Below are 27,890 nucleotides of genomic sequence, written 5' to 3' on the forward strand. Positions count from 1 at the left end.
CCTCACTGATCGCGCCATCACTGGCCACTTCTTGAGCAGCCACTTCAGTGTATCAGTTGGACTAAAACGGTGGAACCAGAGGTTATTGATAAAGGTGTATTTTTAAGCAGCTTTAGATTCCCTTAAGAAATTGATTTTTGAAAATGTTTTCTTAAAGCCTATTGTCAGCATTCATCTGTAACAAAAAGCATGTGGACTGGAGTCAGCCGCCTTTAAGAGTTGGCTCAGCAGGTAAAGGTGCTTGCTGTACAAACCAGGCAACGGAAGTTGGATTCCAGCATCCACTGAAACTTGGAAGGAGGAAACTCACACGCGCACACACACACACACACACACACACACACACGCGCGCGCACGCACACAAACATAAGTAAATAAGATTAGTGATGTAAGCTGATACCCCAGGAATGTGCAAGGACCAAAAGATATGTAAAAGGACTGGGCTTTCATTTAGGTGAGGGGCTGGCAGAGCAGGCTAAGTAGCAGGGTCCTTTTTCACCAGAGAGAGACCTCCATGATTCCATTTACTGTCCAGCTGGTATATAGTGTAATGTTGGGAATATTGTCATGACTCTACACGTGCATCCATACCTACAGACAGGGCAGACATTGTCTGATTCTAAAGCGACAACTCGACACTGATAGCTGCTCCCTATGAGATCTCCTGACCTTGGAAGACACTAAGTTAGTTGTGACATGTGGCCATAGTGAGAGATGTCACTGGGTATCCTTTTCCTTCGCACCCTCACTGTGGAAAATAGTCTGAAGAGCTGCCCAGATGGGAGCTGCTGACTTTCTGAGGGTGACTTTATATGTGCATAAGGGAAAGACACACATACAAGTCTTGACTGTTGACGGTGTTCATAACCACTAAGGCTCATAGGACTAGCTAGAAGTGCTGACCTTCTGAGATTCCTTGGAGGCAGTGGGACAGCTGACTTTGGACAGTCACCCTAGTGTGAAGAACGTGGTGTGCCACCAGCTCTGCATCCCAGTTGCTGAGCCACAACAGAAAGACAGGCCCCCACTAATAACCACTGCAGAGTGTATAAATCAAGGCCAACCTGGGTTATCACAAAACTCCCAGCAAAGGGAGAGAGAAAAAGAGGGAGGGGAGGAGAAAGAGACTGTTTGTCATTGTGAGTGTGTGTGTGTGTGTGTCTGTTTGTAGATGTGTGTGTATATATGTTTGTGTCGGTCTGTCTTCATGTATGTTTGTAGGTATATGTGTTTGTCAGTCTGTCTCTTGCTCATATGTGTTTATATATGTGTCTGTCTTCATGCGTGTTTGTGTGTGTATATCTGTCTCTGGCTCATATGTATCTATCTGTGTGTGGTATGTGTTGGGGGGTGTGTGTGTGTGTGTGTGTGTGCAAGAGTGTGCTTGTAAATGGTTCTGTTTTGTGGGTGTGTATTTGTAGGTGTGTATGTATATCTATCTGTCTCTTACACATAGGTGTCATTCTCTGTGTGTGAGAGAGAGACAGAGACAGATTCAGCATTTACTCTTGGGGCCTGTTTCATATCCTTACATTCTCCTTAAAAGGCCAAACCATAGAGTTCACAGTCTTTTAAACCTTGCTCATCTCAGGCCCCTCCTGAATGGGCCCATGAAATGTGTGATCCTTACATAGAGTGACTTGAAGACTGAGGCTGTGGCAGCTAGGGGGCAATTGAGAGGCTTTTCCTTTCTACAGAAGCCCAGGGTAGCTTTTCCTTTCTTAAGTGCTAGAGAGAGCCCAGTGTCCCCGAGCTGCTCCACCACTCAGCTTCCTCCACCGCGAGCCTACACATTTCTTCTCATTGCCTTTTTGTTTTCTTTCCTAAAGAATTCTTAAGTCAAGCCACGTTTTCTTACTAAGGGTGATGATGTACAGAACTCTTCCTTCTTTTTGGTTTTAGAAACCTGTGAAGATTTAGGTAAAAATATACTTTTTTTTTTTTTTTTTTTTTTTTTTTTCTTTCTTTTTTTTATTTGTTCTTTGTCTATCTGCCAGCAGGGGCTGGTCACATGCCCTNTTTTTGGTTTTAGAAACCTGTGAAGATTTAGGTAAAAAATTTTTTTTTTTTTTTTTTTTTTTTTTTTTGCCATCTCTGTGTCTAATGTGTTCTATGTCTATCTGCCAGCAGGGGCTGGTCACATGCCCTATGAAAGCCCAGAAATTAAATTCTCCCCTACTCTAGAAGGACAGATATATACTACACAGATTTTAAAAATCTAAAACTTCGTGGTAAAAATACTGGAATACCAGCATCCAGAAATAATGTTAATTCTTTGTTCTGTATACTTTTCAACTTTTTAAACCCCTGTGTGTTTAAAGAGAGAGAGAGGGGAAGGTGGAGGAGTCTGCACTGGGGGATTGGAGAGGGATGAGGAGGGGGATGGAAGGGGAAGTGGATGGCTAGAGGAGTTGGCAGCAGCGCAGACATTTAATGCTCCTTGACATGGCATCATGCTGTGAATACCATACACTCTGCTACCCCATGGCAGTGAAACTTCTAGAACCTGAGGGTTACAGGCTGTGCTCCTTAGCACTCTGTGGACGGTTGTTTCCATGACATTTTTCTTAGTTTCCAGTCTTCTGTGCTGAGGTAGGCCTCATGCTCAGGTGCTGTCTGCATTCTAAGGCTTCTGCTGTTCTTTGTGTGGTTTTGTTGGTTTGTTTGTTTGTTTTTCCTTCATAGGAACGGCCCATGTTTCTGCAGGGAAGGTTCTGGGCTCTGTGGAGTTCTCACTGCCTCCCAGCCAACCCCTGCCTGCTGGAACCTCGCCCATCCACACTAGCCTGCTTGACATGAGGAGGAATGTGGCTGAACTCAGGCTCCAACTCCAGCAGATGAGGCAGCTCCAGGTACTCCTCACAAACATGTCCCCTGTCATAGTGGCTCTAGGTCTGATTTCTCTGCATGCCCATCCCCCACCTCCACCCATGCGTCAGCTTCCCTGGGCGCCTTTACTGTACTTTCTGTAGCAGCTAATTGAAGGAAGGAACGACACGTATGACCAGAATGGCACAGGTTCCTTGTTTATCTACAAGCCTGGTCTAGAACCTTCTGCTATAACTAAAGCCAGTGTATAACAACTTCCTTTGACAGTAATTGTGAGCATCCTACCAGGCAAGGCTCTCAGTGTGATAGAGGTCCATCCCTCCTTCACAAGCAACTGTGGTGTCTTTAGAACTTGAGTTTAGCATAGAAGATGGAGTCATGTGGGTGAAAAAAGCTACTCGGGATGATTTGCTGAGGAAAAAAATCTGCATTTTACTTGGATAGTATGTTCCAGATTTCCCTTATCCTTTTCATTACTGAGGAATATATGAGCTTAGGGAATCAAAGAGAAGGCAAAACTAACCCTTCCTGTCCCTGATCTCAGTCAGCAAACACTCAGGAGGGCAGAATAGAATATCCCATCTCTAGCCTGAGTCCTAAGGAGCTGGAAGGATCAGCACAGCATGAGGTCACATGTTTGCCCTGGGTGCCGCCTCACCTTCCCTGCCTTTGACTGGGGCTTGGACATTGAGGACATAGTCCTAGCTTGGCCTTCAGGGGGGCATCTCCCTGAGCTCCTTTAAGAAGTTCATAATCCAAATATTGTTAAAAATTGAACACACCCTGGAGCCCAGGCAGCCACATGGGCCGAGATCCTCTATAGCTAGTAGAAGCAGTGCCCACAGAGTGAGATACAGGCAGGAAAGGACTTGGAACCACAGTTTCTTCTGCATCCCAGTGGCATGGACCCAACATGTTTCACCACCTAATTGAAGCTAAGAATGTGCTTTCCTGCCACTGGTGTCTAGAGGTGGGAAGTGGGAGGGCAGCTAGATCTGGAGTCATAATCCCAGCCCTGGGAGGCTAGGCCAGAAGATCATGAGTTTGAGGCCAACCTATTCTGCATAATGAGATACTGTCTTAAAAATCACCTCTTGGGGAGGTGGGGATTAAAGTGTAAAATAAGGACAACTGGTTTGGAAGACCTCCCCTGAGGCCCCCATGTATACGGTGAAGGCTAACAAAACTGTCCACACTGCTTACTGCTCAGAACCCACCATCCACCCACTCTTTGTCTCTCTGTCTTAGGTACCTAGAACATTGGGTGTGTATTTATTTAAATCACCTCTCTATTGTGGCATCTGTGAAAGTCCATCTTGGAGGGACTTCTTGTCTTGCAATTTTTTTTTCATTTTATGTATATGTAGAGGTGTGTGTGCATGTGCATGTGCGTCTGTGTGTGTGTGCAGTGTACGTAGGTGAGTGTGCAGGCATATGGCCGTGCACCTGTGCATGCAGAGACCAGAAGGGGACCTTGGGTTTCTTCCTCTATTGCTCTTCAACATAACACTTGAGAACAGAATCCCTCACTGACCTAGAAGCCTGCTGTTTCAGCTGGGCTGACTGGCTCCTTAGCTCCTGGGAGCCACCACCTCTGTCCTTCAATGCTGAGACTACAGGCCTGTGCAGCCACACCCTGTTTTACATGTGGGTGCTAAAGATTCAAATTCAGGTCCTTGTGCTTGAACACATGCAAGTACTCTTGCCCATTGAGCCATCTCTCTGCAAAGAAGGAAAAGGGAGATGAGGACAGGATGGAGAGAAAGAGGGAGGAGACAGAGGGGGAAGGAAATAGAGAATGGAGAAGGGGGGGGGGTGATGGGAATGAAAAGGATGGAATTGATTTTGCAATGAAATGAATTGTCTCTGTTGGTGGCTATATTGACAAAGTAGAATGTCTTTAGTCCTCGGAGTCCTAGTAACAAAGGAACAAATGAGAACCTTCCCTCTTCAAAAGCAGTTCATCCCCACTCAATTCCGGCTGGCTCTGCCCTGTAGACTTAGACTTCATGTTTCTAAGTGTTCTCATGACTCACATCAAGTCTGGACATACAGGTCTGATGTAAACCAGCTCCAGTGTCAAGTGTTAGAAAGAATTAAACCTAATGACTGGGGCTCCCAAGGCCAAAGGACAGGTCTTTAGGTCAGACACCACCTGTCACCTCCCAGTTTCTTTCCTAGTTTGTTCCTGAGTCTGCCCTTCCACACATTCCAGCTGCCCTTTAATGCCACCTGCTGGCTATTTGGAAATTGTGTTCTTCACTGTACTCCACCCCTCATCTCCACCCCCAAATTGAATCAGTTCTATATAGTAGGTCCTAACTGCTCTCCAAAGTGAGCAGCTATTGGGGTTCTGTTGCTTTAGCCTGACTGAGCACAACAGCTGTGTCAGCAGTTTCGTAAGCATTTGAAACATTGTTACTGTGGATATACTGTCCATAGCTGCAACAGCGCCTTGTTTGGTACATCTCATTGTTTGGTTCTGGGACAGTTGGGAGAGATCCCCAATCACCTGCTGCCCCTGTCAACCTTGAATCTATGCCAGCACAGTGTAAAACTGTCACTTGCTTAACAAGGAAGTTCTTGGCCAAGGTTTAGTAGCCCTACCGAGTTTCTTGATCCCTCTAGAACTGCTCCACCTCATTGGCTCTCAGTAGGACTTATAGCAATGAGCAACACCATGCTGAGCTTAGAATAGTTAGTATTTCCACAGCAGACACAAAGAAGATGTGAGCACTTTGTTTCTTTTTTTTTTTTTTAAAGATTTATTTATTTATTTATTATATGTAAGTACACTGTAGCTGTCTTCAGACACTCCAGAAGAGAGCATCAGATCTCATTACAGATGGTTGTGAGCCACCATGTGGTTGCTGGGATTTGAACTCTGGACCTTTGGAAGAGCAGTCGGGTGCTCTTACCCACTGAGCCATCTCACCAGCCCTGCACTTTGTTTCTTAACCTGGCTACTGTGAGCCTCCCATCTCCACCCCAATCTTTGTATTTCCTGTGTCCCAGGCTTCTCTCCTTCTCAAATTTCTGCTTTCCAGCCAGAGGAGTCTATTTAATACCCGAACAATTGAGAATAATTAAGCTGGGACAGCAACAATTCTCCTTCAGCACCTGTATTATCCTACAGTGAATATGAAATGCAGCCCCAGAGTGGTTATAAGTCCATTGATAGAGCTATCATTAGAGAGACATACAGAACTCTCTCAAAGAGTCTCTAAAGGACAAGAATTGAATTAGAAATTCAAATGTTCTTGGAGCTGAGTTATAAAATAGTGAAATGGAATGAACTCTTTTGTGTTTGGCAGCCTGCTCCAGTAATTAGATAATTAAATCATTGGAAAGCCCTCGACTATAGCAGATCATTGTATGTGAACATTTTATTTCCAGAGTGATGGATTCTTCGAAGGAATAAAAATGTGAAGCAGATACAAGGGGTGCTTAGATGGGGGCACTGATGTCAAGGAGGCCATTGAGACAAGTCTCTACGATATGAGTCTCTGTCCTGTTTCACATAAATTATCAGTAGACAAGACATGAACATAGTTAGGGCTTTATTGCTATGAAGAGGCACCATGACCACAGCAACTCTTAGTAAGAAAAACATTTACTTGAAACTGGCTTACATCTCAGAGGTTTAGTCCATTATCATCATGTCAAGAAGCACGGTGGCATGCAGGCAGACATGGTACCGGAGAGGTAGCTACATCTGGACCAGCAGGCAGCAAGAAGAAAGAGTGAGACCCTGGGCCTGGCTTGAGCATCTGAGACCTTGAAGTCCAACCAAGTGAAACAAGTCCTCCAGCAAGGCCATACCTCCTGATAGTGCCACTGCCTATGAGCCAATGGGGCCATTTTCATTCAAACCAGCACAGACGCATTCCACTCACACTGCCCATTAGAGACACCTTGGGTCCTTCACAAGAGTACATGCACTGAGTCACCCTGTCAGAGTCTGACTTCACTGGTATAAACTGGCAGGTAAGCTAGTGGTTCTAGACTATTCCAGGGTAAGAAGTATTGCTCTCAGGCTATTGTGAATGCTCAATCCAGAAGACAAGTTGGGATAAGTCAGCTGTCACAAATGCCAGAGTGAATGGGAATGAGTACACTACCACTCTGTAAGCCCAGAAGGAGATGATAACTTAAACCACCCCAAACCATGTACCCTCCTCTCACCTGATGGCTAGCTGCGCCCTCTGCACCATCAGATTTGCTGTAAGCCGCAAGTCAATGGGATAGTTACACTGTAGTGTTCTCATTCCTGGGTAACCTGGCAACAAAAAACGTTGCAACTCAACAGATGTTTTCAAAAGATGATGTACTTCATCCGTTACTTTTCCTGAGATAGAGAATAAATAAAAAATCCACTTTTTCTGAAGGTGAATAGTTTCTAACCTGCAGAATGTTCCAATACGTAGACTGTTTTTTCCTAAGAGAATAACAGGCCCACAGATGTGACTGTGCTTCTGTCCCTTTCTGAGTTGGGGGAGAGAAGTGTATTTCTGGAAGAAAACAACAACTATAAAGACCACAGTTAGGACTTCACCAAAATAAAAAAAAATGGATAGATTCTACTGTTCCAATTCAAACATTTTTCCTTGGACCTTTATCTCTTTATTGGGCTTTCTGATAAGTAAAAAAAAAAAAAAAAACAGGTTATTCTAAACTTAGTGTTACATTTTTAAGATTTTTGAGGGTTTGCTATTGTTCTCCTAGTGAGGGAGGATCGACACTGAAGAAGGGACAGTAATATGATCAGCCCTTATGTAATTCAACAGTTGTCTTAATCTGTTGTGCTAGAGTCTTTTATTTCATGATGTCCAAAGTTATAGCCAGAGGACTATATGCCAGAGGAAAGCACAAGAAAATCTGGCCCCTGTAGGGCAGAGCTATTTTCTTCAACAAAGCAGAAATGGTAAATAAAACAGACACAGAAGTTGACAGTTAAGTTACTGAACAATCCACCAAGCTACAGTCAGATCTCAGACAAAGGACTACCTAAGATGGTGAGACAGCACCCAGACAACATTTGTCCATGACCAGGCATTGTTTGTTTTGTTCCCTGAAGCCTTGGGGGAGGTCTTACATGGGTGGTTAGGAGTCATTCTGGGATCTGGTTTTCATTCCCAAACTCCCTAGTTTGTGGTCTAACCACTGCTCAGTGTTACTGGTAGACTGAAGCAGCATCTGGCCCATTTTGCTCTCAAGCCATGTTGTCAAGACGGGTTTCCCCTAGTAAGTCAGGGATGAACATGGGAGATGTGGGCTATTTCGAGGTAGTTAGATTTAGATTTAAACAGTTTGTACATTATTCATAAAGTTGACATGGATAACTCACTTTGCCCAATTAAAGACTAAGTGGCCAAGAACATTCTAAGTACACTCATAAAGACGTCAAGGGCATTTCTAATAAACTGTGTTTGCAGCTGAGAGGGTGTGGTTGCAGTCGCACTCACCTTCCTGTTGTTGACAGCTAGAGAACTGGGAGCTATCATGAACACGACTTGCAAGCAATGCACAACAGACAACATGGGCCTGGGTTGCTCAGAAAAAAATGAAGACACAGGAGGTGAATCCTACCATTGAGTTTGCATCTGCCCAGAGGTACTTTCCAGATGTAATGCAGAAACTCAAGCAGTCCTGGGATCATCTTCCTCAGCAAAGGAGATAAAAGCAAGTTCAGAGAGCTGAAGCATCTAGCATTTATGGAATGGAGTGCCATAGAGAAGAAGTCTCCATATAGAGAGAACTAAGTTAATCTGGGAGCCAGATATTGAGTAATAAGCCAAATGCGTGTGACATGAACAACTCTCTGAGTCAGGCAAAGACCATGTGGGTAAACCAGCAAGCCAAAATCTTCTAGAGATCACCCGGACCTGGAGAAGTCAAGTTTTGGCTAGCAAGAGTGAAGAGGCCATATTGGATACCTCAGGATTAAGTACAGACTAGAACAGTCTCCAGTGTTGGGACTAAACTAGCCCAAGTGTAAATTACCCTAGATTCTCCCTGCAAAAACTCAAAAATAACTCTCTCAGTAACAAAATGAACCTCACATAACTGACCTGTCAGGGAATATCTAAAATCTGTCAGAAGAAGAATAAAATCTAATAGTCTATGCCTAACGTGCAATCAAAAACTGCTAGACATGAATAATGGTAAAAAGTACAATCTATGAAAACTCAGCCAATGGAAGCCTACTGGAAGTGATGGAGATAATTACATCAGTAGCAAAGACTTCAAAAAGCACTCAGATTATTCTCAAATGTTTCAAAAAAGCATGAACCAATGCTACAAGAGATTACGGGTAGAAAAAATATGTAAGTGGAGCTTTTGATAGTTAAAGCACACACACACAGTAGGGCTGGAGTGATGGTTCAAGAACACTGTTTCAGTGGTTAAGAGTACTGGATGCTCTTCCAGAGGACCCAGGCTCAATTCCCAGCAACCACATGGCAGGTCACACCTGTCTGTAACATCAATTCCAAGAGATCAAACACCTTCACACAGACATACATGCAGGTAAAACACAATACACATAAAGTAAAAAAATAAGTAAATTTTCTTGTTTTTAAACACACACACACACACAGACAGAGAGAGACAGTATCTAGATAAAACTTGGCCACTGGCCAAGGAATGCAATAGGAAACAGCAACAGAAACCATCCAAAAGTTAAGAAGGAATTATATTGAAATAGGAAACAGCAACAGAAACCATCCAAAAGTTAAGAAGGAATTATATTGAAATCCGGTGACCCATGCAACAGTATTCCAGCGTCAGTGGGGAGAAGGAGACTATTACAAAGGAGAGTGGGTACAATTCTTCCAACCTTGATGAAGGTTATAAATCCACAAACTAAAGAGCCCAGTAAACACCTAGACTGGTAGACACAAAGGGAAACTCTGCAGAGGGTACTAGAAAACGAGGGTTAATAGAGAAGACAGGCAGAGGGAAGAGCCACTTCATCCAGGGAAACACACATCAGGATTAATACTGACTTTAAACCAGCAATAAGACGAGACAGAAATCAGTTCAATATCATCTTCAAAGGCTCAATGGGGGTGGGAGTGAGGACTCTGTAAGAAAAGAGGATAAAAAAATTAAAAGAAAGAAAAAAAGATACTTAGTGCCAACTCTTTTATGAAGTCTGTGTTACTATATCTTGGTTAGCTTTTTTGTGATGAACACCATGACCGAAGCAATTGAGAGAGGAGAGTGTTTATTTGACTCACATTTCCCAGTCACAGTCCATCATGAAGGAAAGTCAAATCAAGAAGTGAAGCAGACGCCATGGAGGAGCGCTGTTTCCCAGCTTGCTCTCTGTGGCTTGCTCAGCCTGCTCTCCTATACAAACCAAGGACCGTCGGCCCAGTGGTGACAACTGCCCACATGGACTGGGCCCCCCCACATTACTCAAGAAAATGCCCCAGAGGCCAATCGGATGGATGCGACTCCTCAACTGACACTCCCTCTTCCTAGAAGTCTCCAGTTTGAAGTAACTAGCAGCTACCCTAGGGACAAAACCAAAGGGTGGGACGTCTCAGACCAGCAGCCCTCCCAAAAATAGACGCCTCAAGCCATTAGCAAAATAATAGCAGTGAAGTTCAGTAATGTACTAACAGATAATTATCTTTTAAGTATAGGAGTGTATTAGCATAGAAATCTAAGCAGCTGTGTTCGGGCGTCATCAACAGAATCAAAAGGCACATCCTGTCAGTAAACACAGGAGACCGTTGCTAGAGCTCTCCATAGGTGATGGAGACGCAGCTGTCTCCAGGAAGGAAGAACCTTCCACAGCCCAAAGGAAGTGGTACTAGTAGTGAAACCCCACACCGAACCCCAGTAAAAGCAAGAACTCGGTGGAAAGAAATCAACTTTCACTTCTATTTTGAACTGTACTGTCTTATCAAATGCATCAAGGAGTTGAACTAGCAAAGCAAACCTGCACATTTTCCTTGCCAACAATGCAATTGCATGGGAAACCGAAAGAGGTCTACAAAAGCACTAATTAAAAATAAGCGACTTTAGCAAGATCACCAGAATTGAGTCAAATCAAACCGTTCAGTATCTCAATACAAGGGAATGTTACTCAGCCATAAAATGAACTGCAAATAGCATGGCTGGAGTCTCAAGAGCTCTGGGCTGGGCTGGGGGTGTGGCTCACAGGCATAGCAGTTGCCCAGTACATGCAAAGCCCTGAGTCCCAAGTCTGCACGGGGCCTGGGAGTACTGAATGAAAGAAGACAGACATCACGTCACAGAGAATGACTGTGTCATTCCATTTGCATGATATCCTAGGACAGGAGGAACCATTCTATGATGACAGAAGTACAAATGCTTTCTTTGGGCTAAAGGTTGCTAACTTAAAGATCATGAAGGAAATTTCTGGAGTGACAAGAAAGTATTGTCTCTCTTTTTCAATGGCATGTAGTGGTGGGCACATTTGTGGGCTCGTGGAACTGTGTCAAAATGTAAGGGTGTATGTATATCTTACTGCTTGTGTACTCTCTTTCAACAACTGAAACTTGGACCTTACCAATCCTCTCTGGCTCTGACAGCAGCTTAGGAGAGAGCTGTGGACCCACATCTCGCCCCCTGCTTTTCTTTTTGCCCTTTGCTGGGATGAACGGGGCAGTCTTATGGCCAAGACATAATAGCAGTAACAGGACAGGATAAATGGAGTAGGGAAGTGGACTAAAAACTAACTAGCTCAGCATTTCTTCCTTTGGGAATCCCTCCTCACAGGGCCATGAGAATTTCCTTCTCTGTTCCCCTCAGCTGAATCCCACAATGCCTCCTGTCAGGAAAGGAGACAAAGCCCTCAGGAATAGCTGCTTGCTCCTCCTCTACTCTGCTAACACAGTAACTCTAATATTATGTTCAATTGTCTTCTAACAAGGCATCCATAGCTGCATTAGAAATGTTACATTAGATGTATCCGCTATGTGCCAGAAAGTGTGCTCGTAGCCTGGAACAAGACTCTTGTCTAGATAGAAGAACAACTTGGGAGTCATAGTAAAATGACCTCTCTAAGCTGGATTGAGCCTACACTACCAAATAAGCCCAAACAAGTCACACGGCCTCTCAGGGGGGATTTCTACTTCCTACCTCTCAAATTCCGATTTGAAGGCCCTCCCAGCAATACTTGATATTTTGGAGAGACATGCTGCTCCAGGATTGTCTGAGCTTGTTTCATTGTGGAGTGTAAGCAGGAGGGTGTAGCAGAGAAGAGAGTGTGTACTAGCTCATGGCACAGTGATAGCAACCCTCCTTTCATGAACCCGTTAGATCATGACGCTGTCCTTGCTGGTAAAACACATTCACCCAGGAAGTTTAAAAAAAAAAAAAACATTCTGATGGTCAATTTGCCTCCAAAAGCAGTTCAATCAGTTGCTTCTCTCACAGGCACCTTAGCCTGATCCACAACCTTTACAACTACTTCATCACGTACTGCTCTGTGTCTTACATATCTAGCTCCAGTCACTGTGCCTCCATATCACTGCAGAGTCCTGTTGCATTTGCTCCACAGCCCTGAATTCAAGCCCAACTTTTCATACAAGGCAGTGCTGTTTATGTATCGTTGACCTCCATATACAGTGTCACCCATAGACCTGCCACAGCCTCTGCAGCACAGCTAGGCTGAGCTCAAGGCTCATCCAAGCTGGTGGCTCACACTCCCTAATTCAACCACTTAGAGAACAATTCTGGAGTTTCCACTGCTTTCTGTTAACAGTATGGCTGCTTAGGTTCATTTATTCAAAAGATGGTTTTGGATCCTCTTTCAAGAGCAGAAATTAGCAAGCGGGAGGGAAGGCCATTTCAGGAGGTGGAAGTAGCAGGCTCAACTGTGACAGAAAGGGGCTGGGTGTGTCAGAAAGATCAAAGGATGTTGATGTGACCATGGGAAATGAGGGAAGCATATCTGAAAAGAAAGTAGACAGGAAAGTATAGACAGCAGAGGAGGTGCATGTGTGCTCTGTACTGACTGATCCTAGAAGCACAATGAAGGCACCTTAGCAGAGCTGGGAGAACGTGACTCGGAGTCACAGAGGTCATCAAGAACGGTACACACACTTCTTTATCAACACTCATGGAACCAATAACCATAACCCATAGCCATAATCTCTTTGTCCAGTAATCACCATGCACTGACACTGGAACCCAGTGGTGCCTTTGCCTGTGACCCAGCTCACTCTTATGTCATAAGGAAGATCACAATGGGGCTTTGAAAGAGTGGCACCATGGTCAAAGTGTTCTTCCTCTCTGTGTGAAGAGATAATGGGGCAGATGACAAGAGCATCCCCAGTCCTCTGAGGTGATACCTTGTAGTGGGAAAGGATCAAGAAACCAGTGCAAACAACTGAATGTTGCTCTGGTGTTGGGGGGGGGGGGGGGGGCGGGGTGTCTTAGGGACAGTGGAATGAATAAAATACAATTGCTGCTGAAACTGATCAAGGGTGTTCACTTTGTGGACATATGAAAACCTAGCAACTATTGGTAAGCATCTTCTGAAGGGTAGCTCAAACTTGCATGCTCTTTGCTCCATGTGATGAAGGACCAGAGAATCCTGGGAACCGTATGGAAATTACGGACTTCATATAGCCTTTGTCAAATCCAGTGAAATTAGTCAATTCCCAAGAGCCTTTGTCTCATCCGGACTCATTATCATTGCCCCATCAATGCGTAGTGCCACATGGTAAGGAGCTGTGATTCTACACTGTTGAGACATGAAACCAAACAAACCAGAGAGCTCAGATTTGCTTTTTGAAGACATTCTGAAAAATTCCTGTCAACCCAATGGTTGTTGAGGATCTACAAGAACCTCAGAGTAGCTCTGCCAAGAGCAGATTCTACATCAGGAGAGAACAGCGAAACGGAGAGCAAGAAAGCCTATCCAAGTGTCTGGTGGGTGACAAGGACTGAAGGCCTGGTTGATCACTGGGCTTTCAATGCTAGTACTCTTGACTCCTCTCTATAAAATCGTCTGTGAGAGTTTGTGGGGGGGATGTGTGTGTGTGTGTGTGTGTGTGTGTGTGTGTGTGTGTAACAGCAGCCAAAGACTAGAAAAAACTCTACCTTTTTTTATAGGCACAGAAACTGAAGTTCAGCTGTCAGTTGCCTGACAAAACTTAGCTGTTCTCTGAGGAAGCAATCTTGTATACAGTCCTTGCTCTCTTCTCTTTCTTACTGAAATAAAGATTCAGCTGTGGGTTTTCTCTGTGCCCACTTCTGAAGACTGCAGGGCATTCAGGCTTCATGATAGCAGATAGATGAAGCCAATGGAGGCTGATTTCTTTTGTTCAACAGCTGCAGAACCAGGAGATTCTGAGGGCGATGATGAAGAAGGCTGAGCTGGAAATCAGTAGCAAAGTGAAGGAGACCATGAAGAGACTAGAGGATCCGGTACAGCGTCAGCGCACCCTGGTGGAGCAAGAGAGACAGAAGTACCTCCACGAAGAAGAGCGGATTGTCAAAAAGTTATGGTGAGTCACCCTGAGGAGAAAAACTGTCTTTGTTCACAGGGTGCCCTTCTTAGCTGGTATTTCTCTCCCTCTCTTTAATGAGCACCTATTGTGTACACTAGAGATCTGCTGAGCCTGGTATCTATTGTCCCAACTGTCCCTCCTTTAAGGTCTGGGAAACTCAGCAGTCCCCATGACAGTATGTCTCTGGGCCAGGAAAATGTGGGGCATCCTTAGAGAACCACAGGGCTGGAGATTGGCAGGAGAATTGGGTCCATGGTCCTAATCACATCTCATAGTTGAATGATATCATTCTCCTTGGCTTGGTGTCTTCTATGGGTCATACTCCTGCTTTGGAGACCTGCTTGGTACCTGTCTAGGCTGTGCTTGCTAAGACTGTAAGATCATGGGAGCCCACAATAGACCCTGAAAACCAACTCTAGAAAGTTGTCTTCTGCCTTCTGCATGCACAGTCACACATCATATACACACAACACTAATTTTAAAGTTATGGAATATATATATATATATGGATATATATATGGAATATATATATCCTTAATATTATCATATGTGTTGCTTATATATGTATATATATATGAAACACACATATATAATATATATATAGTTATAAAGTTATGGAATATATATATATGGAATATATATATATATATATATATATATATCCTTAATATTATCATATGTGTTTCTTATACCTTAAATAGACATGGACTAGGGTAACTGAGTGGATCAGTATGACAGGAGAGCGGGGTTAGGTAAGATATTCTAGAAACTGGCTCAGGGCTACTGAGAAGCAACGCCTGCTCTTTGCTGGCCCTTCCCTGTCCCTTTGCCTGTCCTTCTAAGTTCCAGAAAAGAAATACTCTGGTAGAACCTGTTAGGCTCGGGGCCTCCGAACATGAGGACAGAGGAGTGAAAGTGGGGTTTAAAGAACAGAAAAAAATTGAGTCAAGATCTTTCATGGTTTTCTACTTGGAAATAACGGGCTTCTAAAAAGAGTCAGACTAAGTTCAGTTTAACAAACAATGTGCTTCTTTTCGAAAAAGGCAGAATAAAAAGCAGCTTAAGGCCATGCTGAAATCTGGAGCCCCCATGAATGTCTGACGTCTTCTTGAGCAAAGCCTACATATTTCAAAAGCCCATTGATGACTTTCAAAAGGCCGTCTGCATTCATTTTCAGCAGCACTGTCTCTTTTTATCTCTGAATTAATAAAAGTGGCCTTCAGAGCTCGAAATAGGAATCACGAGCACGTGAATTGGCAGAATAATGGTGTCAGAGGTTCCCTGCTGCCCAGCAAAGGGAAGCAGAGTTTGGAGATCTTTGGGTTGCAGGGATATGATGCACAGGAGGCAGACTGGGTAAGAGAAACTAAAATAGGAGTTTATCTGGATGGAATGGCTTTGGGTCATGGAACATCTCCTTGGAGGACTATTTGCATATTGACCAGTTTGTGGGTGGTTGAAGGAACTGGGGGCCCTAGAGTCTTAGCTTGGAAGACCTTCATCAAAGCCTGAAAGTATGCAGGAGACTGCTTGGTCTACCAGGGAATCTCCCTCACCAATGGACCATTTAGAGGTCTGACAAGGATTGGCCCAGCTCCACCCCAAGGAGCAGCAGCTGCATGTGCCCTGTGGATATGCTCACCTAACACCAGGTGTGTTTAACAGATGCAGACCCTAACGGGGCATCCTTTCATCAGAGATTTCTGTATCAGAATGGCTGGCATCACCAAATACTTCATCCCCCTACTCAGAAGAGGTCAGATGTGTCACGTGTGACTTCATCCTTGTTGAATGTATGTCCTGCCCTGCTGGACTCCCTCCTGTGGCTGCATTAGCTCCCTTCTACTCACTCACCTAGAGGAAAGAAAGGGCCCATGTCTTCTGTGGCCATCCTCTCCTCCACTAAGGCTCCAGGAAGTACAGCCACCATTCACTTACTGCCACCTAGTGGTCTTGCATTTCTTAGCACCCTTGTCCTTGAAGAGCTTTCTCTTGAATTTGCAGGCAACTTGAAAGGATACAAGCACATCTGGGCAAATTGTTTTTGTTGTTTCAAGTGGAAGAATATAACTTGGCTGTGTTGGAGTTGATATCTGTTCTCTCTCTCTCTGTCCCTACCCCTCCATCCGTCCCTCCCTCCCTCCAGAAATCAGATCTCTAAGTGCTTAGTTGTGAGAGAAGAGAGACAGGCATTATTGATGGGACAATCAGATATACTAGAGAGAGGTTATCCATTAGGGAATTTTGAGGGCAGTTTTGCTCTCTCTTTCCCAGGGATATTTGACCATGTCAAGGGACATTCACACGTGTCACAAATTATTGGAATTTGCGATTGCTTGCTATTGCTACTCAGCAGGAAGGGGCCAGGGATGCACATCCTTTATTGTGTAAGACAGCCCTGCACTAAAAATGAAGTTATATGGTTCAAAATGTCAGGTACTAAAATTGAGAAACCTGGTTGTCTAAAGTGAGCCAACACACTTCACTGTAGTACTGGCTCATACCCCCTTCCCAGGCTACCCCCAGCCCCCGTATTCTGCCTCCATCTCTACTCTATCAGGACTTTCTTCCCTCTGTCTTTCTCTCCCTCCATTCCTGGTCACCAAGTGTGCACATTGTTCTCTTGGCTGGCACGAATACAACTGAAAGTTAAGAATGTCTCAAGTGCCCACTCCACCCCCACCCGTGACCAATCTGAACCGCAAATGACAGACACGGGAGAGCTCTCCTGTTGCTACCTTACATATCCATGCAATATTCCAAAACAAACTACTATCGACTGTGCTCCCACCTCCTCCTTGGAAGCTTAAGATAGGGCTGGGACACAGCAGAAAATGGGAGAGTCCCTGCTCCTGCATGTGTCCTTTCTGAGACCCTCCATGCTCAGTTCCATCTGCTCTCTGCCTCCCCACAGTGAGCTGGAGGACTTTGTTGAGGACTTGAAGAAAGACTCTTCCTCCACTGGCCGAGTGGTGACCCTGAAAGATGTGGAAGATGGGGCTTTCCTCCTGCGACAAGTGGGAGAAGCTGTGGCCAGTCTCAAAGGTGAGCCTTCCACTGGAAATGTGTTGCTTGGAATGTTTAAGAAGCTTTCAGCTGGGCGGTGGTGGCGTACACCTTTAATCCCACCACTTGGGAGGCAGAGGCAGGTGGATTTCTGAGTTTAAGGCCAGCCTGGTCTACAGAGTGAGTTCCAGGATAGCTAGGGCTACACAGAGAAAACCTGTCTCGAAAAAAAAAAAAAAAAAAAAAAAAAAAAAAGAAGACGCTTTCAAATCTGGACCTACTATCCGATCCTACTTGGGAGGCTGAGGCAGGAGGATCCCTTAAACTCAGTTGAGACCAGATTAGGGAAACAGTGAGACTTTGTTTCAAATAAACATGTAAATAAATAAACAATCCTTCAAACAGTAAAAGACTCATTCAAGACTTCTTAGAGGACCTTTATAAAGGATGCTGAAGATGGAAACTAAACAATACAACTAAAACTTTCCCTTTTACTGAACGTACAGATATACCAAACTCGGTGAAAACAACCCTAACTTTTTAGCCTTATCCATAATACACAGGGAATGGACCCAGAGGGACTGTGACCTTGTCCAAGGTCACTCCGTTTGACCATAAGATTTCACCCCATTGCTTCCCGACTTGGTATTTCTCTGTGCTACCTTAGGTCACAGGAGTGGGGTGGGCATTGTCACACTGCCTTCCTATTCTATAAATCACTGCTGGTTTGGCCTGTAGGAGAATTTCCAACTTTGCAAAATAAGATGCGTGCTGTCCTGCGCATAGAAGTTGAGGCGGTAAGGTTCCTGAAGGAAGAGCCACACAAGCTGGACAGTCTCCTGAAGCGTGTGAGGAGCATGACAGATGTGTTGACGATGTTGCGGAGGTAATGTCACTGTCATGGTCCTGATGGGGTGGTTTGCGGGGAGGGGTCGCTCAAAGGCTGGTGTAGAGGTCATGGGCTTTAAGAACCTACTCTTAGTATCATCATGACTTATCACTCCTTATTTATGGCATCCTGAGGAGTACCCTCAACTGTTTTAGCCCCCAAATGTTTGTTGCAATATGGCTTGAGGGTCTAATTCCTCAGCATAGACTTTTGCATTGGCTCCATCCTAGGCTTTTAAATTACTAGTCATATGTTGGGCTTTTTTATTATTATTATTAGTTGGAATACTCTGACTTATAGGTGTAAGTAATATTTTAGTTTGAATTGAGTTTTTTGTCACTTCTTTTTCTAATGTTGCTATTAGATCACATCACAGATTAAGAACACTACAGATTTTATTTACATATTTCTATTACAATTAATCATGTGTATACATGAATTAAAATAGCAAAGATTTACACACAGTATTTTCATCTCATACATATGTTGGGCTTTAATGATAGTATATGCACCTGGATTTGATCCCCACTATTATGAAGACTTAACAATAAATTTAAAAATAATATTAAATACATAAATAAGTTTTTTATTTGTTTTGTAATAGTTTATGGATGAAGAACAAACTAAAGCACTATTAGCCTCCTTCACCTTGAGGGCAAGGAGACTTAAAATCGAGACTCTGAGCCAGGTGTTTATCTACTGGAAGGGTATCTGAGAACATACTGGTCCCACCCAGGAAAGAAGCTGAGCACCCCGAAGTGGACCTGCTCATCAAAGATCATTCCTGTAAAGAGAAATCTGGAGAAAACACTGTCTGATCTGTAGCTTTCAATGAATAATGAATTTCATACCCAGCATAAGCATGCTTACAAAGCTCAGTAGTAGAACACTTGCCTAAGATGTGCTCAGCCATGAACACGAACACACACACACACACACACACACACACACATGAGAGAGGCAGGGAGGAGAGGGGGAGGGAGAAGGGGAGGGAGGGAGGGAGAGAGAGAGAGAGAGAGAGAGAGAGAGAGAGAGAGAGAGAGAGAGAGAGAGAGAGAGAGATTTCCTTCCAGGCAAGGTAATATATCAGGTATGTCAGAAACTTTTGTAAAAATTTTATTTCCTGGCTATAATTGCCCTGGCACAGTGGTTCTCAACCTTTGGAAGTCAAACAACCCTTTCACAGTAGTCATATTATCAGATGTCCTGCATATCAGTTATTTACATAACAATTCATTACAGTAGCAAAACAATTTTATGTTTGGGGACTCACCATAATGTGAGGAACTCTATTACAGGGCCACAGCATTAGGAAGGTTGAGAACCACTGCTCTATCAAATTTAGAAGAGAATTCATTGGCATGCAGCGAACTTTAAGGTAGATAAAATGGATTACTCATCATAGGAAGCGTAGTTGACTTCTAGCAATAACCAACCCCAACTAAGAACTCCATGAAGCAGGTATAGAGTCAACTGCAGAAAACCCAGATGCCAAAGGAATTCTAAGTCCACATGGACCATCCAGGTTCCCAAAAGGTCATTCATTTTCGTGTATCAAGTGACTTTTTTTGCTCCACGACAATAAAAATGGGTTAAAGTACTTCTTTGTTAAGCTGTTGCCCAAATGTTATAGTCCTTGAACTCTAAAATAAGCCAGCCTCATTAAAGGAAAACCGTGGCCTGGAGGGAGCAGCATTTCTTCTGGAAAACAGTTACAGGATGTTCTTATACCCAACACTGCCATCGTCAGAATTTGTCTTAGAACCAGGGAAATCAGAGCTTGAAGAAGACGGGATCACATTGATTAAGCTCTTCAAAGACTCAGAGATTGAAGCGCCCAAGAGGGGCTATCTTGCTTGTTTGTTTGTTTGTTTGTTTTGTTTTGTTTTGTTTTGTTTTGTTTTTCTAGAAAGGGTTTCTCTGTGCAGCCCTGGCTGTCCTGAAACTCACTCTATAGACCAGGTCAGTCTTGAACTCAGAGATTGATTAGCCTGCTTCTTCCTTCCTAGTGCTGGGATTAAAGTTGTCCACCACCAAGGCCCACCTATAAGAAGGTGCCATCTTTACTGCCACCAATACATTATATCGAAGTACCTGAGACTCAAAAATGGCAATGTCTCTTGAATTCTAGAACATGTTACAACTGATACAAACACAGGGGTGTGTCTACTTCCAAAGATCTACTGTATTTTCTACTGAAGTCTGTGTGGGAATGGACACATTGCTTTGAATGTCTCCCAAAGAGTCAGGCAAGGTAGTACATACTTAAAATCCCAGCCCCACAAGTTCAGAGTCAGGAAGTCAGACTGTCTCAAAACCCAATAAATCAGTTGTAGAACACTTGTTTGAGGTCCTGGGTACCACCCCAAGCACTGCAAAAAAAGAAAAATGAGACCACCAAAACAAAGGAGGATGGGGGTCTAAACATACCTCAATTTATAGTCATGGTTGTCCTTGAATTTGAAGGACTTAATTGAGTCCACTTAAAGGGAAAGATAGCCACAAGGTGATAATACACACTGATAAGTCTCATAGTCCAAGAAGAGTTGGAAGGCTTGTAGAAGCTTCTGAGTGAGAACAGAGTACATTTGGGGGCATCACAGGCAAGGTCACACGGAGGAGTAATTATTACTAGACGTGTGTTCACTTCTACTTACCAACACCAGTAAGGGGCTAGTCTCAGTCTGGACACAATACCATTACCATAAAAGAGACTATCTCTTGGGGCTGATAGCATGGCTCAGCGGGCAAGAGCACTTGCCACAAAACACGAGGATCCGAATTCAGATCCCTAGAATCCATGTAGTACCAGGTACAAATAGCATGAGTCCATCTATGACAAGATGGGAGATAGTGTCTGACTCCACACACACATGAACAAAGACAGACAGACTCTCTCTCTCTTTCTCTCTCTCTCTCTCTCTCTCTCTCTCTCTCTCTCTCTCTCTCTCATCTTTCGAAGGAAGAACTACATAGCTTTGGAAGGTTGTCAAGGTAACCCTCACCCCTGAACTGCTCCTGAGTTTTTTAATGTTTTCATCTGAACTGGTACTGAAGCATGGTACTCAGATATATCACAGAGAGGGCATGGAGGGAGAGTCGGCACTGTTTAACACTGCTGTGCATGATTTTTTTCTAGGCATGTCACTGATGGGCTCCTGAAAGGCACCGATGCATCCCAGGCTGCACAGTATGTTGCCATGGAGAAGGCCACAGCTGCAGAGGTCCTGAAGCATCAGGAAGAGACAGCCCATGCCCCTGGGCAACCCCTCCACTGCAGCACTGGAAGCCCTGGCGATGTGAAGTCAGAAGTGGTGCCCCTATCCACCATGACAGTTCACCATGTACAGAGCTCGCCTGTGGTCATGCAACCTTCCCAGCACTCCTCAGCCTTGATGAACCCAGCCCAGAATTTGGCTGGAGGAACCAGACCTCACACAGCCAGCCCTACAGCAATCACACAGGAAGTAACCTCTGCACAGTCAGCTCCAGCCCCCCAGTCCCCTCAGACCCCAGTGAATGGTTCCTCCATGCAGAGCTTGTTCATTGAGGAAATTCACAGTGTGAGTGCCAAGAACAGGGCAGTGTCCATTGAGGTAGAGTCCTATTTCCATTTCTCACAATCCTATAAGTATAGCCCTTTCATGCAAGGAATTTATATTCTAATTGTTGTGTATTTAAATACCAATGAATGTATATGCAGTGTGTGTGTGTGTGTGTGTGTGAAATAGGACTGTGTATTCACATGAATACACTATGAATCAAATATATACTTTGACTAAAGATAGCTTTTTATTGATATTTGGGATTTTGTTTGTTTTTAGATTTTTGTAGAAAAAAGAATACAGTTTAGGGTGAGAGAAAGGCCATCAGGTGTGAGAAGATGACCTCTAATCTGGAGTGCTGGTAAATGTCGAATAGCCAGCTCTCATGGAGAAAGACCTAACAGGAAGAATCTGCCAGTACCCATGAGTGCAGATCTGGGAACTGGTATGCTCATATGAGGTGGCTGAGTGTGGGCTTACAGAGAAATGGAGCAGTGAGTTTTCTGAGCCAGTGTATCCTCAGCCACCATGCTAAAGGCAAACTTGGAAAGGGTTTGCCTCTGTCCTGAAAGTCACTAGAGCCTGTGTAAACAAGGAAAGTGCTGTCTTAGTGTGCTTTCTGCTGCTGTGATGACTAAAAGCAACTTGGGGAGAAGAGGGTTTATTTAGCTTCCAGGTCCTGGGTCACAGTCTACTGAGGGAAGTCAAGGAAAGAGCTCAAAGCAAAATCCTCAAGGCATGAGCTGATGCAGAAAGCATGGAGGAGCACTGCTACTGGCTTGGACGAGCACCCCTTCATGGTTTGCTCTACCTACTTTTTTATACACCCCAGAACCATCTTCCCAGGAATGGCACAGCCCCCAGTGATCTGAGCCTTCCCACATCAATGATTAATTAAGAAAATGTCCTACAGATTTGCCTACAGGCAATCTTATGAAGAAATTTTCTCAATAGAGGATCCTCTTCCCAGAGAACTCTAGCTTCTGACAAGTTGACAAAACAAAAAAAAAAAAACAAAAAACAAAAAAACCAAAACCCTAACCAGGACAGGTGTTGAGGAGGATGTTCTAGAGAACAATGCTGGAGAAGGAAGGCTGAAGCCAAAAAAGTAATGACTGATGTTCTCTGGGGAACATTTTAGGGATACACAGAAGATCTGACCATTGACCTTTCAAAATGGTATCTTTAGAAAATAACCCAGAGATGTTGCATAGAGTTAGGATGGTGTGTCTGAGTTAGGAGGGAGCTGACTGGGAAGTTTTTGTAGCAACCTAAGAATGAAAATGGAGCAGTGGACATCATATGGAATTGCAGCAATAGGAAGGCTTAAGCAGGAACTTTGGGATTTGGAGGGCAGCCTGGTTTACACAGTCAGATGCTGAGGTGCCAATTGGACAACAAAGCCTTTGCCCAGCATATGCTGGTTTCTGGGTTCCCCATCACTAAAAAAAAAAAGTCACATGACATTTTAAAAAATCATACTTTTTAAAATATATTTTGTTTCCCTCCCTAGCTCTCTCCTTCCCCTAATTTCAGAGTCTTTCCTCCACTCTGTCACCAGCAACCTGGTCATACCTGACTTTCCCTGTCTTACACGTGCTTCCCTGTCTCATGCATCACCAGGATAAATTGGGGTGTGTTTGGATGCCATATTAAAACTGCTATGGCCACACTCATGTAGCCTCTAGACGTGGAGTAGTTTTCAATCCACATGTAGTATCTGCATCCTGATAGATGTCACCTGTTTCAACATTGCTTATTGAGGAAGGAATGGAAGGCAGTTGGTGGACTATGACTCTGTCCCCAGCACTGGACAGGGGTGAGGTGTAGGAAGGTTGCATTCTCTTACATAAAGGATATCAATGTGGCATTTTTATTTCATAAACATCTACTAATGAGCCTGATGGGCATAATTATCAATAAGATGTACATATTTCAAGTTGTGAAAGGATACTTAGGAATTCTCTCTGAAGATGCCTAGGGCCGTCCTTATCCCTGGGCCACTGCCAAATCGGGTGTGTTTTATTCATTCACTGATCCCTACTATCCCTCATAGGTTCTGGGTCACCAGTGAGCCAGGCTAATCTGTTTATGGCTCACCAAGTACATGCCAGGTGGTCAGTGCTAGGGAGGAAAACACAGGAGACTGGCGGTGGAGGAGGGGAAGCATAAGTATAAGGGTGTTTTAAAATACTTACATGCATCTTTATCGTGAAACTTGACTATAAATGGTCTAAGCAAATACCATTTTATAAGAAGGGATGACCCAGATGTCATATAGTAAATATTGAGCAGAATTAGAATTGAGACAAAGAATTTTTCTTGACCTCAATTTATTTTTGCAACTGATATATAAAAACATAAAATTGTACATATTAATAGGGTACCATATGATATTTCAGTACTTGAGTGCATTGTAAAATCAAGACATAGATTTATACTGTGGTTCTTAGTGAGTGAGTGGGTTTGTGTTTCTGTTTTTTAAACACTCCTTTTGCAATGAAAGTTAAATTTAGAAAACAAAGTTTTATAGTAGAAAACACCTTTGAAAAGCAGCATCCATACCCATTTTAATTTAGCATTGGCAGAAGTGTATGGGAACTGCGGAGTGGCCACCAGTGGCAGGTTTGAGCTTCTGAGATAGCTTTTCTGTGGATGAGTGTCACCTTGGCAATGTGATAGAAATGCGGTGACAGGCAGACTCAGATGGACAACGGCATTGTCTCATGACATGCTGTCATACACCCCTTCAGCACTTCAGTATGAACTCTCTCACCTAAATCTTCTCTCCAGTTTTTAAGCTGTCTGTAATTGTTGTTCTCCTTCAGAAGGCAGAAAAGAAATGGGAAGAAAAAAGGCAAAATCTGGAATACTACAACGGAAAAGAGTTTGAGAAGCTGCTGGAAGAAGCTCAGGCCAACATCATGAAGTCAATTCCAAACCTGGAGATGCCCCCAGCTTCCAGCCCAGTGTCAAAGGGAGATGCGGCGGGGGATAAGCTGGAGCTGTCAGGTGAGAACCAGCCCACAGAAGGCCTTGTAGACATGTTCACGCTCACTCTCCTCAATTCAGAGTCTGTTACCACAGAAGTTTCTGTGGGATAAGAGGACCATGTCTTACTTTCTGATGGATATCCCTGGCTCAGAAGACAAAGTCACTTGCCACCAAACCTGATGACCCAATTTCATCCCCAGAACCAATGTAATAGAAGGAAAGAACCAACTCCTCCAAGTTGTCTTCTGACTTCCATGTGTAGGCCATAGATCTCTCTCTCTCTCTCTCTCTCTCTCTCTCTCTCTCTCTCTCTCTCTCTCACACACACACACACACACACACACACACACACTACAATCTCTTTACAAATAAACTTCCTGAAGAAATCAAGACACTGGAGGGGTAGTTAATTCTGAGCCAGCTCATCATATTTCTACCTTGTATAACTGCCCTCCTTGTTACTAATCTTTTCTCAATCTGTCAGTGTCACATATTCTTATAATTGTTCCTTATTTACATAACTCAAATACACCACACATTTTGGGATAATGTCTTAATTTTCCTTTTCACCTTGATATTAAAAACTTCCTGCATAAATTATTCAGTTACCACCATGAATGTTTTTATTCAGTATATTGCTTTTTCTTCCTTTTTAAAAATATATTCTTGGAAGTAGTTCACTGATGCAAGGGCACCAAGAATATGTAGCAGTCACCTGTAGCTGTTATTGCTGGTTTCTGTGTGTGTGTGTGTGTGTGTGTGTGTGTGTGTGTGAGAGAGAGAGAGAGAGAGAGAGAGAGAGAGAGAGAGAGAGAGAGAGAAATATCATTGTACAGTCTTATAAAATCGTAGTAGGTATATTGTTAAGCTACATAGATAGTGAGAAGGATGGGTAGATATGAAGTACTTTTTGAACATTGAATCCTCAATCATTGTTAAATAGAAATCATTCAGTAGGTAGTTCTTTAAAATAGCAGGGAAAGATTCATTGAAGAGTATTACAATGAATAAGAGAGAAGAATCTGGGGTGGAAAGATCCTTGCTAAGCCAACACCAAGAGTGTCTACTAAAACTATGTTCTGTGACCAGGTCAGGGTGCGGCCAAGAAAGAGGATAAAGGGGCCTAACTGAAGCTTAGTCAACGTAGAGATTTTGCTCTCACAGACCAGTGGGAAGACAGACCTGTCCTAGGCTGGTCAGCCAGAAGACAGACCTCTGTTGTAAGCCTTCACAATCCATCCATCCCTGGATGGATGCTCAAAGCCAAGACAGTCCTCCCAGTTGGGCAGGGTCCATCTGGATCATGGATAGCCTTGAAGCCATATCCTTTTTGGAGACCCACTTGCTCTTCACACCCAATGCTTTACTCAGGTCTTCATTACAACATGAAGAGGAAACTGAAGAATCTCCTTCAAACAAGTCTCAGTTTGCCAGAAAAGCAAAATATACCCTGGGAAATCCAGGCCAAGTCCCTAGAAGAGAAGCAAGAGAAAAGTCCAGAAGCTGGTTTGTGAGTTTGGTTTGGTGAGCCTCTGGCTGTCAGGTAGAAGAAAGGCAGGCTTTTACCTTTGAATTAGTGAGAAATTATTTTTCCTGCACATGAGGTAGAACTGAGAGAAACCCATATACCCTAATTTTGCTATTAACTCCAATTTATAATTCTCCCATTTACCCCATGCTGTCTCCTATTGCCAGCAAGGCATCTTCCACCATCCACCATGACCTTCTCTCCAGAGTCCCACTTCTTATGTGTCTGTTGTGTGTAACTTTGCTACCCTGTCTAAGCTCTGGGAATGGGCCATGCTACCAGCCCCGACTTAGCTTCCCTTGAATACACAGATAAAGGACACAGACATCCACTTTGTTCATTTTCAAGTTGCCTTCTTGGCACAATTGCTGAGTGCTACTATTTCTTGCCTGGAAAAGTATGGCCTTATCAATATTCTTATCTCTGCATCTCCCACCTGCCCTAAACTTTAGTTGCTCAGTTACAGCTAGTCCCTGCTAGACACCCCTGACAACTTGCCTGTGTGGTCAAAATCTACACTCTGGGGAGCAGGTGAGAGAGCCATCTTGTATCCAGGGTACCTCAGAGACCAGTCTGCAGAGGAGAGCCTGGGATGGCAGAAGCAACATAGCTTCTGAGGCAAGCCCTATTTCAGGCCTTTATCTTCATCGAGGAAGCAGATTTGAGCTCCACATATCTGTGTTCCTCCCCCATCAGAGGAGAGGTGCCCTGCAGAGAGTACTCTGACCACTGAGACTCAGGAGAGAGTTGGACTCCCAGGAGTGCTGACAGAGGCTAACAGAATCACAGGAGGAACAAGCTCCAGCCAGAGACAGCTAGAACAACAAACACCAGAGATTACCAGATGGCGAAAGGCAAAATGTAAGAATCTTACCAACAGAAACCAAGACCACTCTGCATCATCAGAACCCAGTATGCCCACCACAGCAAGTCCTGGATACCCTAACACACCCTAACAGCAAGATTCGGATTTAAAATCATATCTCATTATGCTGGTTGAAGATTTTAAGAAGGACATTAATAACTCACTTAAAGAAATACAGGAGAACACAGCTAAACAGGTAGAAGNCCTTAAAGAGGAAGCACAAAAATCCCTTAAAGAATTAGAGGAAAACACTGCTAAACAGGTAGAAATCCTTAAAGAAGGAACACAAAATCCCCTTAAAGAATTACAGGAAAGCACAACCAAACAGATGATGGAATTGAGTAAAACTATCCAAGATCTAAAGATGGAAGTAGAAACAAAGAAAACCCAAAGGGAGACAACTCTGGAGATAGAAACCCTAGGAAAGAAATCAGGAACCATAAGATGTGAGCATCAGCAACAGAATACAAGAGATGGAAGAGAGAATCTCAGATGCAGAAGATTCCATAGAGAACATGGACACACCAATCAAAGAAATACAAAATGTAAAAAGATCCTAACTCAAAACATCCAGGAAATCCAGGACACAATGAGAAGACCAAACCTACAGATAATAGGAGTAGTTGAGAATGAAGATTTTCAACCTAAAGGGCCAGCAAATATCTTCAACAAAATTATAGAAGAAAACTTCCATAACCTAAAGAAAGAGACATACAAGAAGTCTACAGAACTCCAAATA

The 27,890-nt window shown here is 43.7% G+C and overlaps 1 protein-coding gene across 19 annotated transcripts in view; it reads left to right on the top strand.

Moving 5' to 3' along the window:
• Nucleotides 1-27,890, top strand: part of Kiaa1217 (KIAA1217 ortholog) — a 458,308-nt gene that overhangs the window by 411,656 nt on the left and 18,762 nt on the right. For 15 of the 19 annotated variants that reach the window (XM_029470001.1, XM_029469998.1, XM_029470019.1 and 12 more), the window contains 6 exons: nucleotides 2,686-2,852; nucleotides 14,146-14,321; nucleotides 17,239-17,369; nucleotides 18,069-18,216; nucleotides 21,359-21,815; nucleotides 24,593-24,776. In XM_029470001.1, the coding sequence (XP_029325861.1) occupies nucleotides 2,686-2,852; nucleotides 14,146-14,321; nucleotides 17,239-17,369; nucleotides 18,069-18,216; nucleotides 21,359-21,815; nucleotides 24,593-24,776 (1,263 nt within the window). The remainder of the gene's footprint in view (nucleotides 1-2,685; nucleotides 2,853-14,145; nucleotides 14,322-17,238; nucleotides 17,370-18,068; nucleotides 18,217-21,358; nucleotides 21,816-24,592; nucleotides 24,777-27,890) is intronic. The other 4 variants (XM_029470015.1, XM_029470054.1, XM_029470008.1 and 1 more) reach the window with 2 other exon arrangements.

This window comes from Mus caroli, chromosome 2, assembly GCF_900094665.2.
Source record: "Mus caroli chromosome 2, CAROLI_EIJ_v1.1, whole genome shotgun sequence".
Classification (NCBI taxonomy): domain Eukaryota; kingdom Metazoa; phylum Chordata; class Mammalia; order Rodentia; family Muridae; genus Mus; species Mus caroli.